The sequence below is a fragment of the Dreissena polymorpha genome, chromosome 5 (genome assembly GCF_020536995.1).
Source record: "Dreissena polymorpha isolate Duluth1 chromosome 5, UMN_Dpol_1.0, whole genome shotgun sequence".
NCBI lineage: Eukaryota > Metazoa > Mollusca > Bivalvia > Myida > Dreissenidae > Dreissena > Dreissena polymorpha.
The window spans coordinates 13888923-13911151 of NC_068359.1; the positions used below are offsets into that span (position 1 = coordinate 13888923).

At 33.0% G+C, this 22229-nt stretch overlaps 2 protein-coding genes across 2 annotated transcripts in view; one reads left to right on the forward strand and one right to left on the reverse strand.

Moving 5' to 3' along the window:
• The window catches only part of LOC127881475 (speract receptor-like), a 16092-nt gene extending 358 nt beyond the window's left edge, over positions 1–15734 (forward strand). The window contains exons 2-10 of the mRNA XM_052429377.1: positions 72–321; positions 983–1105; positions 3318–3481; positions 4024–4352; positions 9114–9214; positions 9733–9894; positions 10467–10565; positions 11489–11580; positions 15618–15734. Of these exons, the coding sequence (XP_052285337.1) occupies positions 72–321; positions 983–1105; positions 3318–3481; positions 4024–4352; positions 9114–9214; positions 9733–9894; positions 10467–10565; positions 11489–11580; positions 15618–15734 (1437 nt within the window). The remainder of the gene's footprint in view (positions 1–71; positions 322–982; positions 1106–3317; positions 3482–4023; positions 4353–9113; positions 9215–9732; positions 9895–10466; positions 10566–11488; positions 11581–15617) is intronic.
• Positions 15735–16240: 506 nt separating this feature from the next.
• On the reverse strand, positions 16241–17501 carry LOC127881476 (uncharacterized protein KIAA1958-like). The gene is made up of 2 exons (XM_052429378.1): positions 16855–17501; positions 16241–16457 (listed from the first exon to the last, which is right to left on the reverse strand). Exons 1-2 carry the CDS (start codon positions 17499–17501, stop codon positions 16241–16243), a joined length of 864 nt encoding a protein of 287 aa, XP_052285338.1.
• Positions 17502–22229: the final 4728 nt, after the last annotated feature.

The window sequence follows — 22229 nt, forward strand, 5'->3', positions numbered from 1 at the left end:
GGTTGCTATATAGGTACATATATAACTATATAAATGAATACGATATAGTAGCTAGATGGGTTTTTTTCCAGACAAAGTTTAGTTTTCAGCGACATATCAGCGAGTTCAGATCGTACCTCAACCCACGTAACGTTACGCTTAGTGAGGTGATAAACTTCTACAGCGACGACAACGGGGCCTTTATCGCCATGATAGGACGGAGTTTGAACCTGCGGAAGCCATTCGCTTTCTGGGTGGACCTTGCGTCCTATCAGAACCTGATCATCAGCAAGGAACAAGCGGGGATAGAGAGAGCTCTTGGTAGCACATTCTTCGCTAGAGGTATGAATTGTCTATATTGTCTGTTCAATTAAAAGCCAAAGTGGTACAATGCTCTTTGCTTTTCTCATATGACGCATATAGTTTTGTAAAGCAAAACAAGTTATTAACTTAAGAAGTTAGCACAAAAGTCCAAAATATAGTCACATACACAATTGAACTGATAAAGCATAAACACCGACTGCAACATTTTGTGTATACTATTTTGATAAATGATTATACCGTCAACAAATTAGATTTATGATTTTAAAGAACATATATTTACTACAAGTTTTTACTTTAATTCGATTTCATCAAAAGCTTAAGCGTTATTGAAGCCCGCTCGAGTCCATTTTTATGTTCAACCAGTTTTTAGTCCATTTTGGGGGAAATCTTATGAACCCGTGATCTATCGGTAAATATTAGGACACCATGGCCTTTTCGCCACGGCGATTGAAAAAGGTTATTTGTTCTAGTCATATCAGTTGAATTTTGTTTTAATTATCCTGACGATCTTTCATTTAACATCGCCAGTTGTTGAAATATGTTTTATTAGTGTTAGTATTGTTATTAAGTGTTGTATTGTATCATATGTCAGTGTACAACGCAATTGAATATTTTTATAGAAATAGGCGTTTAATCAAATACAAAGTTTCAAGTATTTTTTTTTAATCTCGTTTAAAAGGTCAACTTCCGGACACTGATCACCAGTGGTACATCGAGAAGCGTGTGCTGGGTGCCTACTTTCTGCAGCAGAGCCGCATATACTCCGAATTTACTGACTCGAACATCGACTCCCTTTTCGAAGGTTATACTTATATTAAGAAAGCGGATGATAAGGCAACAAATGTTTTCCGACGTTCTTATCAAACCATGGCCTAAATTTGAAGCATGATTTCAACGTAAAGGTTAAATTGATTGTGAATATGTTCTTGATTCAAAATCAATTTGATATTAATAACAGTTGTGAAAATACAAAACGTGCTATTGAAACTTTTGATTATACATTTTGATACGTAAGATGACAATTGTAGGTTTAATGTAAGAAATATGAAATGCATCGAGCGCAAATGGAATAACGTGACCTTTTAGGCAGCTCTAACGAGTATATAATAGGGATTGATATTTATTAAATATGTAACGGTAATCACACGCTGGAAATTCTCTTAAATTCCAAACCGGTGAGATTTACTAACATGCGAAATATTTAACGAAATAATAGCGGAATAATTCGTTATAAGAAGCGATTTTAAAAGAGTTAAGAACCGTTTACATACTAATATACTTCCGTGCATACGGTGGTCACGCATCCTTATAAACGATGCTACCGTTCGATCTCATTAACGATAAAAGTAATATTTCTAAAAATATCTAGTAGTAGACTATTCTTAATTAATGAGCCATAAGCGAGTTTTCCTGAATACATATTATAAAAGAATGTAAAATAAGCTTTTCTGTTCTAGTAAGCTATTAAATTCAATTGGAAGATTTAAGCACCGCAGCGGATTGTTTAATTCTGCTTTGAAATGGATTGTTTACCGAGCTTTTCTAAATGAAGGCAATTATATTTAATTTAATTCAATTACGTTGCAATTATGTTTTAAAAAAGCTAATCTCTCTATACAAATAAATATACATGCAATGACAAAGCTTACAATATATACATCTGATTGTATGATTATTGTAATTGTGCTGTAGATGTACATCTGATAATAATTATAAAAAACTAATTTATCTTGCAGTTCAAACGAATACGATTATTTAATTTATCGGTGTAAAAAATGTTTTGGATAGTAATATTAACAAGATACTATTTTTTGGTTTACAAATTTGCCGAGTTAAATAGATATGCGAACACCTTTTTTATAACTTTGTAAATGAATACAACAAACAAAAACCTTTTTCAAAATAGTAGGTAATTGAATCATCTGGTTTTATGGCATGCACTGTAAAAAGGATTATATACGTTCCTTATGTAAGCACAATTAATTGGGTGAGGGGGGTTTAAGAGAATTTCCGATTAAAATTGTAAAATGTTAATAGGGTTTCTCAAGCACCAGTTTGAAGAGATGCCTTTAAGAGGTTGCGTTAATTTAAGTATGCTAAGTATGATAATAAAAACGTTAATATAACTTGTTACAATATAACCCCACCTAATGATTTGTAATCTTATTTGTTTCATCGTCCCTAAGCAGATTTAATGAGTATACATATTATTGTTGCATAGTGACACCTCTAATACCTACCCATGAAGGGTCGTATTAGGTTTTCAGGTTCTGTGTCTACTGCAAGGCAACACAGGTACACACAATGTTAATGAAGTAACTGTACACTTACCGATGCCTAACTTCCTTAATTAGTGTTGGCTAATGTACGAAAATGGTTGCAAGTACGAATGAATATATCTTCAAAGGATCAAGATGAAACGGATGCACGCTCAATGTGCAAGGCTTTTAAGCTAACTAACCACAACATGGTAACAAAATGTTTGCTTGTACTCCAATCAAACATATTACATATCCTTATACACTTGTTCTTGTGATTAAAGGGATGATGTTCTGAATCAACACATTTATATCCACGTTATATAATTGAACATATGACACTGTGCGTTTCTGCCTCTTTACGTCTTCTTTCTGACTTATATTTTGTTTTTGATTGTTAAACCCAATGAACCTTCGACGAGGTTTAAGTGATTAAATTACTCTGCGTTGATGTTACAAGTGCTTACACGTTTGTGTTTAATCCGTGTGAAGGTATTTGCATCCTTCAATCTGTTTAATCCCCCGCTGCTTTGAATCGAGCTTTCCAACGCCTAGCTCATACCTTATGTCAATGCATTTGTATAGTGTTGTTTTGTTTTCAAATACAATATCGTATAGGCACATTATTTCGTGCATCGCATATTTGTATCCTGATAATGTTTCTGGGATTTCATTAATTATATTATGGATAAAATGAGATATGGCATCAACATCACACCACTCATTAAAAGTGTGCTGTTGTTTTATTTTATTTAGGTACCGATCTGCATACACGAATTGTATCGATGCAACAGCAGATAATAGACAACCAAGCAGTGGCGCCATCTATTGAGGTAGGGAAAGTTTGGTTTGACAACATGACGGAATACATCGATATCCTGAAAAGTGTCCAGACTAGGCTTGCCAATAACATTGTTCAGGTGTGTTGAAATTTAGTTTGTATAATGTTTATTCAGTATTTAAAGCAATGAATATCATCACTTAATATTTTCGGTGACCTTCTTTTCTTATTTAACGAAATGGGCGCTCGAGAAACAAATGATTTGCTACCGCACAGCATACTTTTCATTGGTACTTGTTGCGTTCAGACATAAACGTACGGCATTTTTGTTTGGAAGAAACTCGGAGAAAATGTTGATAGAGTAATATCACGTATGGATAGATGCTGCGTGTATATGCTTTTAAAACTAGTGTATTTTTAAATAACGCCCAAAAAAGCTATTAAATACTTCAATTACCAATTATGATTCTGCTTTGTTTTAATAAGCTGTGTTAAGAATAATGTAAAAATAAAATTCGGGGGATGAGACTTTCTACAACATACTTGTGTTATTGTCTTAATTAAAGTAAGCAAAAATCCAGTTGAATTCATAGGCAAGGATACACGTGTCGATTATATTCGTATTAAACGTCTGCATGCGCTATTGATTGTCATCCAATCATACACTTTTTTTCTTCATAGGCAGCTGCAGATGAAAACTCTTCATTACTAGAAGCGATGACGATTAGCGCCGTTCAGTTTACCATTGGCATTGTGATAGTGCCAGTTGTAATTATCCTAGTCCGTAACATAATCAAACTTATCAAAAAGATCAAGAACTTCTCGCAAGATCTGCAAGAAAAAACGTGCGAGCTAGAGGCGGAAAAACAACGAACGGAAGAGCTTTTGTACCAGCTCCTTCCGAGATCGATTGCTAAGCAACTGATGACTGACGGGAGCACGTTACCAGAGTCATATCTTTCCGCGACCATTATGTTTTCAGATGTTGTTGGATTCACTGCCATTTCGAGGTACGCCTTCAGCAAATGTTTACCTTTTTATTCAACGCCATACATAACACAACCTGAAACTGGTCTCTACATGCACATATAAAAACATGCTTACTTCATAAGATCAATACTTCGTCTAGTTAAAATATGCATAAATTACTGAAACTGTTGTAAATAAATATTCATCTATGCTTATATACTAAAATATTTTCAGCGAAAATTATATTAAATAATTAACACAAAAATGAAACAGTTATTCTTTAAATTAAGAAATAAACACGCTTATACGACATTTTGATTTTCTCGTCTATCTACGCATATTTCTAAGCGTTATGGTACGCTGAACTGATAATTAAAGTTGAAATACAATTCACCGTACAATAATATTGTTTTGACATTTAAAGATACCAATCCAAAATAAAATATATTGTGTATGAACCATGTATTTACAAGTTTCACTCGTGTTCACCCAATATTTATCGTTACACTTTTTAGTATGTATTTATAGATTTCTGAATCATATCTATAAATAGATAACTTATGAGAAAAGGATTAGATAAAAGAATTTAGAAACACACAAGTCATGTCATCATCACTTAAAAAGCCAGAAACGTTAATATCTCTAGACACATGTCTTTTAAAATAAATTTTCAAACAATAGCAGTTGAAAATAACAATCTTTGAACAAAGAAATTATCTACAATGTATGTTTGAATAAAGAATTGAAGTGGGTAACCAGTGAAAACGAAAAGTTCCTGCTTAACCATAAATAATACCGCCGTTTAAAAGATTTTAAGATAAAGAAAAGCTTAAAAATAAACTCATAAACAACATACATACATAAACACATACATCTCATATCATGTGTCATATTGAACCTACTCAGTTCACTTAGATTTGTTAACCTAGTTTGAAATTGCATATGAAATGCGTTTTTCTCTATAATAAAAGACATGAAATTGTGAAAGGAAAATAAGATAATTCATAATTAAGTAACGAGGCACATACAAACATTACATTCAAAGATCATTCTAAGATTCATGAGATTGAGTCAACAGCCATCTATAGTATTTTTTGTTGTTGTGGCCTTGCACACATCGATGTAAACAGGGAACACTCACTCCTAGCTTTTCTGTGTTGAGTCCATAATATGTTGGGTCTAATTTTCGACTTGCACAGCTATATCACTGAAAAGATAACACCATCGTCCCTTAAAAGTTTATGTTTGACTACTAGGTATATAAAGGTAGGTAAATATATACTTAAATTAGTTAAAAGAAAAGTTAAAAAAATCACAAATTGTGTATCAATGATTTAAACCATTGTATTTATAAACAGATCAATATTCGCTCTTTTCTGATATATATTTGGCTTGAATAAGCCTATTCACAGTTGTTCCTATAAATTAACAATATTTTCTTCATGATATATAACAAAACAATTATAAAAACAATTATATACTGGCGTCAAATGCACAAGCACTTGTATATGAGTATCAACTGACATTAGTGTTTCATGGGAAGTGTGACATAATCGATAATGTTATGTATGTGTCATCGCTCTTATTTATTTAGACATTCATGCCATAGCATGACATAGTATTTTAATACGATTCAGATTAATAAGTCAGTGTAAACACCACATATATACAATCTATTATTTTCAGCAGGAAAAGGCTTAAATCACAACACCCACCTTTAATTATGAATTCTCTAAATATCGAAGAAGTTGACACCCACAAGCACTTGGGTCTAACCCTTTCCTCTGACGCAAAATGGAACGCACATATCTCAATTACTCTGTCAAAAGCTTGGCGACTTATCGGTATTCTTAGGTCGCTTAAATTCTTCCTCAACCGCTCCTGTCTCGAAAAAATGTATTTTTCACTTATCCGACCTACACTTGAATACTCTGATGTGGTCTGGGACAACTGTAGCGAATACCTAAAGCAAGAACTTGAATCTGTTCAAGTGGAAGCTGCCCGTATATGTACTGGAGCAACAAAATATTGCAACATCCAAAAGCTACTCAACGACATCAAATGGGATACACTATCGGAAAGAAGGAAACAACATTGCCTACTTCTATTTTACAAAATGGCACATGGACTTTCACCACCCTACATGTCAGATCTAATTATACATATTAATCAAACCCAATCAGGCGGATACAACACATCCGACATGCCAGAGCACGCACGCAAGCATATAGTTTATCTTTCTTACCCAAAACAATACGGGAATGGAATCAACTGCACATAAAAACAAAACAAAATTCACCAGACGTACAATCATTCAAAAACGCCCTACAAAAAGCTAAAAATAAATCCTCACCTCTTTTTTACTGCGGTTCACGAACTGGGCAAATCCTACACACACGTCTTCGACTCGACTGTAGCGGTTTGAACCACGATCTGTACAGAAGGTCTCTAGTAAGCTCCCCCTTATGTTCCTGTGGATCTTCAGAAACAATTGAACATTGAAGATGTCCTCATTATACAAACCTCAGAACCCACTGCTTTGCCGATATACGGTGCCCTATTACTACAAATAATCTCTTAAATGGCTTTGATTGATTCTCTCTTGCAGAAAACGAACTTCTGTTTCGCGCTGTACAGCGATATATCATAGCAACGAAACGCTTTGCAACATATGTGTAAACGGCTCTCTCCTGCTCGACAACAGACCGTGTACCAGGTTTACAAACAAAATAACGTTTTGTTTTTTTTCTTGTTAGATTTTTGCATTCCTTTTTAAATAATTCTTTTAGATAATGTCTTCTCCAACCATTTTCACATGTAAACACTCACAGTTCGACTTCTGACCACAATGACTGCAGTCGCAACTCAACACAAACGGAGAGAAATTCATATAAGTGTCACATCGACCTTGTTTTCCAATCCAAAGCACATTTAATTTTGGTATATGCTTATTTCGAATTATGTTTACATGTGTACATGTTTACATGCAATATTTGCTTAAAATAAAGTTTAAACTATATATACAATCTTCATATAAATGTTATTATCAAATAAACGTACTATCCCTTCTGTCTACAACACAAACAATTAACTTTAAGTTGTATGTATTACTTAAAACATGGGTTCTACATTCAAACTCACATAAATCTGTGCAGTAACTACTTAATTTCAATCTGATAAGCCTGAGTAGGATCGTCTGCTAAATAGACAGCTGGCACTTGTTGCATGGTCCAATCCGTGTATTTCCATTTTCTGTAAGTTCCGATTACTTATCATTGGAGCATTCAGTGTTGACAAAAAGTAGTTTACATTTCCTGGACCACCAATGTTGTAGATGATTGCTGAAAAGTTTATTAATATGCATACATGTTAAGCTGGATAACCACAAAATATAACTTATGAGATCACACAAGTAGCGCTCATTGTCAATTTGGGACACAAAATACGTTTGTTGTTTGTTTGAGGAAAACAACATAGATTGGTTAAAAAAAACATGATGGCATGTATTTCCATGCATTAAAACTACAATTTTATTCTTAATATGGCATCTTGTTTTTATAGTAGCAAATATGATTCTGATTATATAGTGAACAATCATTGACGGGAGGAACGTCTTCTTCAAGATCTTCTTTACTGCTATTATGAATAATAATGCTACGTTATTCTTGATACAAATAGTGCATAATCCATGTACCTGCGTGTTTCCAAATTAGTGTTGATATCAAAATAAGGCATTCTTTTCTTAAAGACTCTTCTTTACGTGATGGGTTTTCCGTACGATACCCGGTTCGCATTGCAACAGCCAACATTTTGGCATCGCACAAAACAAACGAAAATCGACTTAATCTCCCTTTTCTTGTCATCAAAAAGAAAAAAACATGTTTATGGCACATGTCTTAAACGACATTATTGACAGTGGTACAAAGTTTTAAGCAACTTTTGGAATTCGGCCAGCCTGCGACCGTAGGAATCGTTTTCTGTATAAAGGTCATCACCGCCATCCAATACTTGACTTTCTTCATCAATTATAGTCAAATAATTATGATAACAAATGACAGCTCTATGAATCTTTCTCTGTTGAAATGAAGATTTCGCTTATCATATAAAGACCCATAGTAAAGTCCATATTTGTTTTCATTCATTTAGTTTTTGGGGTTTACATTTAGTATTTCATATCAATTATTATCGAATATTTGTAGTTTTCCGCACATACCCGAAAAACGAGTTACGAATATGTACGAAATAAGGCGAAATTGCCCGAAGTTTATTATATTGCTTATACCTTAATATTCTATCAAATTACCATATGTCTTATAATTGTTTATGTCATGTTTAAAATATTGATACAGATAATAAACTGCGCATTTATGCAAACTTAGTGCATGCTTATGCTGTCAAATAAACATCGTGTGCTGATTCTAAATGTTTATAACGAGATTCTTAGTTTTCCATGTTATGCAACAATTATAATACAAGTGTATCCTGCACAAGGGCAACCACTCGAAATTGCTTACAAAAGCTGCTATTTATTTTTGTTAGAATATGTGTATTTTGAGCATATGTCATACACTATCTTTGCTTTTTTGGAAGAAGGTAAGCGATAACATAATAAAAACATGATGCAAATAAAGTCTCCTCGCAATCAAGATATTAATAAAAATTGAATCGTTCGTGCTAAAACTAGTAGTGCTACCCATCTTGTCATCATTGTCATCATTTATATATGGCCTTAAATTATTGTAACAAAATATATCATCCCCTAGTGATAATCGATTCCAAGGTATGGGGTTTTTTATTTGCAGTTCGATAACACCGATGCAAGTGGTGAACTTGTTGAACAGCCTCTACATGACCATTGACAACAGGCTCAAAGATTTCGATGTTTACAAAGTTGAGACCATAGGTACGTTGCCCTATTGTCACGGGCCCTACTTGCAAACTCCCTTCACACCTAAGCAGTCGGCTTTCCCGTTTCACGTTAGTATCAATTACGTTTTGTTTTTCTATCACTGTTCTTACTCGTCACAACGCAATACTTTAAACAACATAAATCATTGTTATGATTTGTGTGACTGCAAACTATCATAGCTTATAAAAATCAACAAAAGGTGCAATTATAACAGGAAGCAGTTCCGAATAATAACTGAGTGCCTTTCATAAGGCAGTTTGGGCGGTAATGGACAAAGTGGAGTTTGAAGATCATTTCACAACTTATGCGAATACATTCTAACAGTTTTCGTATCTGATAGTCCATATCAAATTACTTAAAGCACGAACGTTTTGTGCATTTCTCTTAAGCATATACAATTTTTTATGGACAATTAAGAATCCTTGTTCGAACTTTATGTTAATGTATTAAGACAGTTATACACATTATAACGCCCGAAATCTTGCTTACTGTTCACATGTTTATATTACTAGGGGATGGATACATGGTTGCGTCTGGTCTACCAAACAGAAATGGCGAAAAACATGTGGCAGAAATAGCAAGATTGTCTCTAGATTTATTGAAAACTATGCAGGAACAGCAGATGCCACACCTACCGGACCAGAAGATCTGCTTGAGATTGGGTTTCAACACTGGTTCGTTAGAGTTATATCAATATGCTCGTACATAGTTGTGTATTGAAATGTTTATCATCTTATTTAAAACAACTTAAATTGTCTAGTTATTATAATTGTTTCGTTCGTTTTGTGTAAGACAACTTGCCAAACTTACTGGAACAGAACATTTGTTTTCACACTGGTGCGAAACGTAATATGCATGTGCTCGTATACGTTCGTTATTGGTCATGTTATTACAATTATCAACGATCATATTTATTACATCAATAGCTGCGTATTTATTTAAATTATTTCTACGTCTGTTTTAATTGTCATTACGCAACACTTACATGCAATGCAAATGTGTTTTAAAAATAGGTCTCCATAACCTGTGCGTTAGCTTCTCATATCCGTATTCATACAAGCTACTTTATTGGCTGTTTTTTTTCAAGTTATCCATTGAGTATATTTCAAATATTGGTAATGATCTGGTCATTATGCTAAGGCTGAGATTTATCTTGTATTACGCAATATATTAGACATTTTCCCGATAATTTATTACCTCCAAACTCAAAAACACATAAACGTATATCGGACTGTATTGATTGCAGGGCCAGTGGCGGCAGGCGTAGTGGGAGTGAAGATGCCGCGCTATTGTATATTCGGTGACACGGTAAACACTGCATCGCGAATGGAGTCAACAGGATTACGTAAGTCCAATAACGGCATCATTCGTCGTTCTTTATTGATGACACTCGGTCAATATATGTATGTTAATATTATTCAGACCAGGTAAGAATCTTAGTCATATGCGATCAAGACCAAGGTCGCAAGGTCAAATTTGGAAAAAGAAAACGTGTAAACACTATGTATGCGTAATATGTGACTTAATAATGGTGATATGTCGTAATGTTGTTTCTTCATCATATGTTCACTGTGAGCAAGCGAAGTTTAAGTAGAGATTGTCCGCTTCGACTTATCCTAATTGTTCACCTCATAAAATTGTTAAAGCGGTGCCAAACATGTATCTCAAAGACACTTGCGATTTAAGGAGGAAACAATAACATCGTTTTAGCTCCGCTTTAAAGTTTTTATTTGTATTCATCCTGCAAGCTGTGTTATGTTATTGGTGAGCGCTTAAGGGCTGTCATGATCTCATGTTTCTTTGTCTTTATTATTTCATCAAAAGTATGCATGCATTACACAAATATTGTGATCTTGCTATATTATGTCCTTTCAATAATTGACAATACAGTCAACACATAACAAAATCAATGTTCGTTAAAGCTGTAACATAGCTTTAAAGAGATACAAAATGCTCGTTAACATTTTTGTGTGAAGCACTTTTTTCCACTGTAATTGCCCGAAACGATATCTATTTATACGACACATGAACTCTAACTTGGTTCATGAACATGTGTTGAATATATTGTTACGCAAAAAAGCACTCTGTAATTTGTTAAATCTATGTTACAAGACCATATCTAGCGTTTAAATGTTTGATATTGCTATAACGAACATTGATTGCTTATGTGTTAACTTTATTTTTTCGAAATTCGTGCGAAATATTCGTTGATTTAAACTTTAAACAGAAAGAAAATGGTTATACAAGCATTTTTTTTTACATTGTCAGCGTCGCGAATACAGATGACAGAGTCGTCTGCTGAGAACCTCATGCAAATCGGAGGGTTCATCGTTTTAGAGAGAGGCACTGTTAAGGTCAAGGTAAATACTTCAATATTGCTCAGACGGCTCTGAATAAATGACAAGACAAAATAGCTTTTTAAATATAAACAATAACCTTAAATTATTTCCTTAATAGTTTGGAAGATATATGTTAAACACTTTAGTTACACGTTGCTATAGCTTAGGGTTGTTTTCCTTAATAGGTAGTCATCGAAATTAGATTGTATAAACACGCGAAATGTTTAATCGTGTAAGCTTAATGCTGGATCAATAATAAATATGTTTCGTGCAATATTATCGATACATTATCTAATATCTAAAGACTTAATTGTCACTAATCTCTACAATGGTAAGACGAGAGCATTGGTCACAAATAAATATTGCACTTAATATTACAATCATAATTTGAATGCCCTACTTGCAATTAGTGTTCGTTACAACAATTATACTAAATGCATTGGCTTATTTTTCAATAATCGCAGGGAAAAGGCATTATGAGGACATACTGGTTAGACGGTGTCTCCAGTTAACAAAAAAACAATTCAAGCATGCATTCCATACAGTGTTTGGAATAACATCCGACGAATTCTACCGACAGCACATGTATTACGCTGAAAGACACATCCAGTTATACGAACGAAGTTAAGCATTGACACAGTTGACATATATGAAGACAGGGAAGCCGGAAAAACGATACCTTGATACCGAAAAGCGTCGATACAATGTGAATTTACTCCATACTTACCCATAGAAAATTCCACCACGTATAATGGAGACGTTTTATCAAAATACAAATGGCGAGAGTTCACAAAGGCATAATATCCTCCTGCAATTAAGCAAAAAACCCATCCCAAATAAGAAAACAAACGTGCCTTATGATGAATATGGTTTTCCTTCACACATAGGTCAACAATATGAACAAGGAGAACACTATTGGACAAAATATGTTTACTTTGTCTTACCTATAATTTGTCCTCATGGAATAAGGTATTTCATTGATGGAAGTAGCTTCGTATGCAAGCTTAACACAGCCTTCAAAAGTTAGGTAACGCAAATAAGATAACATGTCACATGTATGTACAATATTGCAACATTAGTGTTAGTTTGTTCGTAACTGTAATGAATTATTTCAAAGAAGAGCGTAGATTTTTTAGTGTTGATCATTAGATATGTTTCGTTAAATTAATATAAATCACTTCACTCTGTATAAGGATAATGCTCAATAGAGATGACTGGAAAAATGAAATTGGTATACTTATTTAAATTGATAGTTTTGTAAATAAACACCAATGGTGACTTGCACAATAATAATGGTTATAAATTTCACGTTAGCTTTTGATCACATGATCACAAAATACTATGGACACTTATTTTGTTTAATCCTTTTGCATTAAATAATATTTAAAGTAATAATATTTCAGGTAAACATTAGAAAGTTAAATGGAACGATACATATGTGGGATTGTTTATTAAATAGGCAAGCTACCTTGTTAGTGCACTGGTTAGAGAACTAACCTTATTATGGAAGTGTCCGGGTTTGAATGCCAGACTGGTTGCACACATTTCACTAACCATATATATATATTGAGAAAAACAAAGCAGTCTAGAGTCTGCAAATACTATTTGATGTTCTGGTCGCTGTTGTCAGTTATGACCGCTCAAATTTTAATGAGTATGTATTGACCATACGTATAATTTGCTAAAATTACGTTAATTTTAAAAACAACTATTTAGCATAGTGATTTAAATCTCTAAGTTTCATACCACCGATTTGATATCTGCCTGAAATAGTGTTGCCTGATATATTTTTATATATCATGGTCAACAGGAAGTTGTCGGACTCGAGAGCATTTCAAACAAGTAGGAATTACTTTCTCTGCAATCGAGCTAAAATAAATAGGTTTAAACTAACAGGAAGTTCTTATATCAGTCATGTGTGGAGAATGGTCATATAACTTCGAATGAACTATACAGTAATCATTTTTAGTAAAATCGAATCAGATTCAACAACACCAAAAACAAATTGATACCAAGATGAAATATATTTTAAACACAAAATGTAACACAAACAGTAAAAGCATGTTTTACAAATATTAAGCGCGCGTGCTTATGACGTCATTATTAACACGTCAAACGACAAAAGCCATATTCTTTCGCGCTAAAACTGTAACTTTTTAGAGAGTTTTGTTTCATTATTTCTTTAAAATCGGGGACGTAGATGTATGATAAACAGAAAGACTGGTTACTGCCTGATCTTTGTGTAATGTATCAGGCTCGGCACGAATACAATTACGGCTCGGCCAGTCTCTCCGTTATGTTATTCAAAGCCTTGCCGGATACATTCCAAAACGATAAGGCAGTAACTTTTTATTCTCTATATATCAGTTTTTTTTTGTTAAGGAACGTCATATTACTCAGAATCGAACATATATAAAAAAAGATATCTTCTTTGCTTATGCTGTTGTAGAGGTAGTAGAGCAAATAGTTGTAGAACAATTGACAGTTATATCATGTTATTGTGATTTGTGTGGTTGTTGTTGTATTCTTCTTATTGTTTAAGTTGCTATTTCGATTGCGTATTTGTATTTGTGTTGTTGTTGATCGGTTAATATTGTTTTAATTCGCTTAATTGTTCATGTTATTGAAAACAAATGTGCATATATGTGTGAAGTGTTGTTTCGTTTTTAGTTGTTATATATTTTTAGTGTTTTAGATTAAGATTTATATAATTTTGATTAATGTAATTATGTTTTGTTTAACTACCCATGTAATTCTGAAGAATTCATCGATACATGTGTAATTTTTGGCTTGCAAACAACGCATTAAACATGTATCATTTACTTCTTTGCTTAAAGTCACCGTGTGTGCTGTCATATAAGGTAAAGTAAACATTGTAAATCTTTGATCAGATATACTAGCATGCAGTAGCGTTATATTTAATATATATGGATTGCCAATATTAACATGGCACTGGCCGTTATGCATGAATATATCTAAGTACCGTTACGAAAAATTAATTTCTCTCCGTACTGGACTGGGATTGAACCTTATCCATGCAAAGTCTACTAATGTGGCCTCATAAAAACCTATTACACACATAACAAACAAGGCATGGGTGAATGGTATGCGCATGTGGTTCATGAGTGACAGATCAAAATCGTCAAGTGGAAACCAAATCTAGCGTTTGGAGATTAATTTTATCCACCGCTACTAATCGGGCACATCATTTTATACATATACTGGGGTATGAATGCCGGTAACACGTATCTTCTTTTAAATTTAATGTTATAGAGGATATTTGTTGGATTGGGTGGAATATCGATTTTAATTCACGAGTGATCATAGAAAATTATATATATATATATATTTTTTTTTTCTATGATCACGAGTGAATTAAAATCGATATTCCACCCAATCCAACACATTTTCTTTTTATGTTTTGCTCACAAATTAATATTTTTATACGTTTGCCAATCCGTTAAAACCAATTTCCCATTGGGCGCCCCAAAATATCATTACCGCTTTTACAATAGGCGTTGCAAATAGTTCACAAGAAAACAAACGTTAAACAATAACTTTTTTGTATTTACAACGCAACACATATTACGTGAAAAGACAAAAACACCGATAACATCATTTAAAAAATAAATAATCATACGATGACACAATTTGTTTATGTCATGTTGGTGTATTAATATGCGGAGTCTATTTATAGCGTAAATAACGCTAACAATGTCTTCGCCATTTTTAACAAAATGCACACGAAAGGAGTGATAACAATTAAATGGAATTAACTGGAAAAAATCAACTGTAAGTGTTCGTGCCAATTTTATCACAAACTAGTTAATCGCTATCACTGTCTGGAATCATGCAAATACGCTTGTAGCGTGGTTGATCAGGAAAATCAGGCGAAACATCCGGTGTTGGTGTTGGAGATTTCACTTGTTGATTAAACACATTTTTCTGGAACAGACCCATTTCAGATCTGTGAAAATTGAAAGTAACGTTGCCGTGGAAATTTGAGTTTACAAAGAATCCTCTTCCCATCGGTAAATCACTCATTGACGTGGTTGCAGTTGCAGATGGAGGAAGATTCTGCTTTGCTACAGCAGTTTGGTTTGAATGTGAGAGGATCTTTGAAATCTGTTTTGATTGATCCGTGTTTATCCCACTATAGTTATTTAGACTATTGACATTTGTGTGGCCTGAAATGTGTCATTTAATGTCTGAATTAAGTGTTTTCTTGCACTGTAAAAAAAAGTAATTTTATTGATAGTCTTGGCTATAAATTTGGAAAAAAATCAAAACGAAACATTGCAAATTACAATTAAAATAAAGCTTTTGTAATTGCTGTGTGTCCCTTTGAAAAACTTCATCCAAAAAAGAATACAGTGCATGGATCTGGAAAATCAGAGAAAGGCGTCGTGCTGAAATAAGGAATCTTGAACAAATGGTGATAATTGCTAATTTAAAGGTAAGTGATCATTTTCTTTTTATTTGAGATATGTACAGTGGCACTAAGGTGACATCAGCGCTCCAAAAAAATTAAGTCGGGGAAACACAAAATAAGTCTGTTTTCACGAGTTTATTTTTTTAGCTTTGATGTCACCTGGCTAAGTGCCACCATACATATGCAAATGAGTTAAACGTTAATTACTTCTACCTGTATGGGGTGATTCTGGGCTCTGTTATCCCAGCATCAGCCTTCATCTCTGCCATGATGCCGTACAGCTTGTTTAATACCAATTGCTGACCTCCAGAACCAGCCAAGCTGTGTGCTGTTGCATGGTGTAAGGAAGAACGGACTGTCATCTCCTCTCATTTCCACCGGCCGTTTGTCTGCATACAGCTTATACAGATGAACTGGGTCTCTGTTGGGCTCTTCGGGGACTGCATAAGCCCTTGGTTTGACTGACCTAACAAAATTAAACCTTATTTGTGTATAAAATAGTAATACTGAATTCAAAAGTTTCCATAAAGTTGCTTTAAACCATATAAAAACATGATGTCAATGGCTTTTGTTTGGCAATTGATCATTAAGTTCATTTATTAATCATCAATTTATTGATCTTCTGTTACTTATGAGTCGGCCATAATTTTTTAAATACATAAAAAAATATTATATCATTAATAAGTTAACCATTTTGTTGATTTAAAATAATTTATAAATATAAGCATGTTGCATTTACATTAATTTTTCCATGTAAATTTTATAAGCCTCTTATAATTATGACTATTAAATTAAATACTCGAATTAAAAGGCAATACATGATTTGATGAATTTAGTTCAATGTTTCAGACATAGAAATGTACCTGGTATTTCTTGGATTTTCCCCTGTTCTGGTCTTGGTCTGGCGCTCGGTATCGAGTGTGATGTACTCCTCGCCTGACTCAAAATCAACACCAAGTGTAACGTCCCCCCAGCAGAGTTTATGTATTTCATTTCCCGTCCTCATGCCAAAATGGGTTGTGCAGATCATCCACAACGAATGAATCAAGGCTCTGGGACTAGAATCTCCTAGTGTCTGGGCTGAATACATTGCCTCGATGTGCTCTTTTTTAAGTGCCACAGCCTCTCTGGGTTTATTCCCATAGCCTTGTTTTTTCAATGCCTTTTGTTTACTTTTTATCACTTCCCAAACTTTGGCAAATTCTTTGTCATTCATGAGTGATATGTTACTGTTATTGTGTTCTAAATAGCGGTCAATTGAGCCGATGATGCCTCGCAGTGTTGTGGGCTCGTACTCACTTCCATCTTTTTTGGTGACACCCAACAAAAATTCACAAATCAGATTGTTCAACTCATGCGCAGGAATATTTTTAACATTTCTGGAGTCTTGTTTGTAAAGAAGAAATTGGTTGAAGAGTTTTATGTCACTTACTGTTTTCTTTTTGGTGTTCATATTTTCATTTTCATTCAGGAAATTGTCAATATTGACATCTCGAAACTGCCGTTTCATTGTTGTTGCTGTGGCCGTTATTGCTGCAGTGGCTGTTGATGACTGTATCCAAGCAGAAATTGTTTCTGAAGCCCTTCCATATGTTTGGTTTGTTTCTGTTATGGATAACAGTGTTGCTGATACTTTTGTTGCTGCTGATACTGTTGCTGTTGTTTCTTCTGCTAAACTTGATATCTCTTTAAGATTTTCTGTATTTTCATTAAAATAATCTTCAAAATCAAAAATATCCGGGAATATTAAATTAATTTCATCGTTTTCCATTTCATTCATTGTTAAGTTTCAGAGTAAAGGCTTAAAAAGCAGACGACAGTGTGAACATGTATGTTCAAGGGAAGTTACTCCGTAAGTTGATATGAATATTCATTGAAGAGTTCTCGCTCTTGGTGGAAGAATGCGTGGGGGTGACAATGGGGTAAAAAAATAGTTCCGGTAAAACAGTGAAAATTATCGATAATTTTCACTGATAATTTTCACTGTTTGAACAGTGAAATTATCAGTTTTAATTCACTGATATTTCTCTATAAACCACCGGAAAGCATAAAATTAAATGTATTATTGCACAGAGCGCAAGCTTCTCCATTATTTGGCATATTCTGTAAAAGGTTAGACAGTTAAAATGATTTTATTAAGCCTGCATTTTATTGTTCTGAATAGACAGTCTAGTTGCAGACGTTAAAATTAGCGGATAAACAGTCATTGTTGGAAATATGATGAATTTGCTGTACGTTTTGTTATTAAAATGATTGTTCGTATCGGTAATAATTATTAATACATGTATTTAATATAACAAAGGATTATTTCAGAGGATGCATAGTATTGTTCGTTTTGCATTTTGATCATTTATACAAAGAATCTTTGCAATACAAAATATAAATTGGAACAATAGTGTCCTTTAAAGGTTGTGTGCCGTTTAAATATTTGTTGTTTTTTTTTAATAAACACTATATGTTTATCTTCCCTCGTACATATAACTCGTTTTTAATTGTCGAAATCAGGTCATAATCTGCTTGTATATTTTCCCATATTAGGTCAGAGTACACATTAGTTAAGGAACGTTTAATGACGCCAGGAAAGTAACAAATACGGCGTCATGACAAAAATATATGATCTGGTACGAGTTGTCATATCATACCATGTTTTATTAAACGAGTTAAAGAAAAAATGGAATAAATGACAACGAGTGTCAGATCTTTTTTTTTCACATGCTTTTAAATGAGCAAATTGAATAAATATTTACGCAAACATAATATCAATCAATATCAATTTTATATCAAGCGGTCGTGTGTTCACTCGCTTCTCACTTATACGACCCGGGTTAAATACTCACTCTCTCGGAGCATGCGCGCATTCACCATAACCGGCAAGTGTTGTTTCCTGCGGGGACTCAACTGATCCTCAAAGAATAACAAAACACCGACATTGACTATTGTACAATACTAATAAATAGAGGGAAATTGCAGTTAAATCGAATTTCGTCCAAATCACTCATCCGATGAATACCGCGCCCATGATCAGTTGTGCAAAGATGTTGCCGGACGTGGATCCGACGATCTTCTAATTCGGAGGCTTGTAGAGGGAGCGGCGCTTCTGAGTAATTTAAACTGAACCGTTTGACAATTGTTCTCATCCATCATCCGCGACAATGTAAAGACGGCGCGTGATGTACAGGTAATAATAAATAACTTTTTAAATGTTAAGTGTATTTTTTGTTTTGATATTTATACAAGGCGTCATGCGGAAGCCTGACCAGGCATTACTCCTTCAATTACAAAACATCTACTCAGTTCTGTTCAGTTAATTTATAATGCCTACAATTACTTTGAACTTTGCATAAATATTGCGTGTACAATACCTTTACTTGAGGCTCTTAGCTATTGTGGTACCATACTAATATTCAATTCGTTATTTGTTTTACATCTTACATCAAGTATGCATGCTATGCTAAACCGACTGATTTGAAATGGAATATTAATAACAAATCATATGTTTTTACTGTTTGTAATCTACAAAATCTTACCACTAAATCATTCTTTCATTAGCATACTTAATTAAAATTTAGCTCTGAACACTTTTCGCATTTGCTTTAATATGTTAATTGTATGTTGTTTTTTAACGTCATATAATTGGTTTATTTTGAATTATGACATACCTTTAAGCAATAAGTCAAATTATATAATCAAGTCACAGTATGTGTGACACGTTAACTTTAGATAAAGAAATATTTTATAATGTATACACTCCTTGTTATATTGCCATCATAAAGCTTCTATAGTCAATCCCAGCTTTCAAATATTCATCCTCTTCATCGATTCGTTTTGTCAAGATACTATTACACAACTCAACATCGGTAAATTGAAAAAGGTCTATTATAAATGTTATTGCCATGTAATCGCAACATGTTTTGTATTATCGCTACTCTACAACATGACCTTAAAACAAATCGTATTTTGTCTTCGCGATTATATTATTAATTATCAAATCGCAGTGTGGTTGATTACTGTTGTTAACAAACCAAACAACAGCAACCCACACGTTCTTATGTAAGTCAGCTTTTTATTATTTATGTAACATTTGATTATGTAGTCTCGTTTCATAATCGAGTCCTTATAGAAACTACACATATTACTATAAATAACTTTTGCTTCAATATTATTTTCTAATATTTTGAAAAGTACCGAAAATAAAAGATATTCGAATTCAGTCTTATGAACATACAGAAGTACTTTCTGCTTCAATACATGTTTACAAGGTTTCTTCGTCCATGCATTAACTTCGTGAACATGCACATTTATAATCGACGTGCTACGTATGATAACTGCAAATGTATTATTTTTTAACTACATTATACGTTTTATGTATGTATTTATGTACCTTGAAAAAATGTGCGGGCTTTGGCTGGTTTTGTCGTTAGCGTATTTCCCACTTTAATAAATTCTTGTTTAATTCAAAAATGTACTTAACAACAATCAAGTTTTAGAAGTTAATTTTTATGAACTTGTGAGCAAATGCTACATATATATAAATAAATAAATATATATATATATATATATATATATATATATATATATATATATATATATATATATATATATATATATATATATATATATACTTAAGTTATTTGTTTGTTTACTTCGTTAGTATATATATATATATATATATATATATATATTTATATATATATATATATATATATATATATATATATATTTATTTATTTATTTCTTTATTTATATATATTTGTGATTTATTTATTTATTTATAAGTTTATTTATATTATAGCATTTACTAACGAAGTGAACAATCAAACAACTAAAATTGATTGTATTAATTGTATATATATATTTACTCACATTTACTTTAATTAATATTTCAATAATTTTTAATAATCAAAATATACATACACCGTCTAGAAAAATACTAACTATAGAAAAACTTGAAATAAAATTGACTTCGCAATAGTAATACTGTTGCCAGTCGGCGACTATACATCGAAATGAAGTTCCTATGCGATGACACCTAGTCAGAAGACATAAGACCAAATTGTTTCACAAATACGTATCAGGACGAAAACTGTTTTGTATTAACGATACAACTAATGGTCTATTGGTAGCATAATTATGTTAGATCTATTGGTAGCATATGATTTTAATATGAAATGTAAGTTACGTTCGTTGTTTAATTTTAAATTAATCGACATAAATTGTCAGCCGAGAAAAAAACAATGATTGATAAATATAAGAAAAGCATCAAACACAAATCAAGTAACTGAAATATATTTTTATTGATTTTTTTAATTGATTATAGCCACAGACCGAAGCTAATTACACAGAATTTCATATCGTTTTGTGTTTTGTGTTGTCTCCCATAACTGTTAACAGCTGTTGTGAACATTAAACATACGTTGTAATTTGCTTGAATGTTAATAGTATTTCCTGATTAAAATGATTGATATTGACAAAGATTTTACATAACACTTGAATCACTGCCATAATGACTTATCCGTTCTACATTGGTTATTTAATTGAAACATTTAGTGCGTCGATGCGATGATTCATGTGCTGTTTATTAAACTTACATAACGTAATGTATATATAAGATGTATCGTAGCATTAAGTTCTTCACACTTAGAAAACTGCCGATAAAGAGGTATGCCCCTTTTATTGAAATACTACTTATATGTGTTGCTTATTAATAATATAAGTGTCTTTTTTATATAACTTTTTTCATTTCATGAATAATTCACACAGGACATGCGAAATGCAGTAATGTCGTATTAATGTTATGGTTAACAACTTAAAATTAAAAGAGATGCGGTTTGGTGAACGCCAATAGTCCGATGTTCTATCGAATGATGTTCCCTTTTATCGCGTGAACTTATCAATACAGCTAATCCATTTGCGTACAAGAATAACTTTTCGGTTGTTAGCAATTTAGTGTTATATGATTTAATTTAAAATTGTCTAAATGCTCAATTAATTGCTTATTTGAAAGTCTTAATACTTCGATCTACGGGATAAATAAATAATCGTTACTTTGTATATTGTTTCAGGTATCAAGATGAAGCTCGCAATATGTCTAATGTTATTTGTCTTGGTGACAGCGGTCGCCGCCTCCCCATATTATCAACCAGGTAAATAACATGTTTTGTTGTTTTCTTACATTCCATAAGCAAAGATGTTAACGAATACATGTTCGACGTTTGATAAAGTTCAAACCATTGGTTAC

Bases quoted from the DNA above. Each gene is read 5' to 3' on its own strand.
- LOC127881476 (XM_052429378.1), bottom strand. From the start codon at position 17,501: ATGAAACGGCAGTTTCGAGATGTCAATATTGACAATTTCCTGAATGAA. The intron at 16,458-16,854 runs GTACATTTCTAT...TAATTTTGTTAG, and splicing joins GAAAATCCAAGAAATACCAG to GTCAGTCAAACCAAGGGCTT.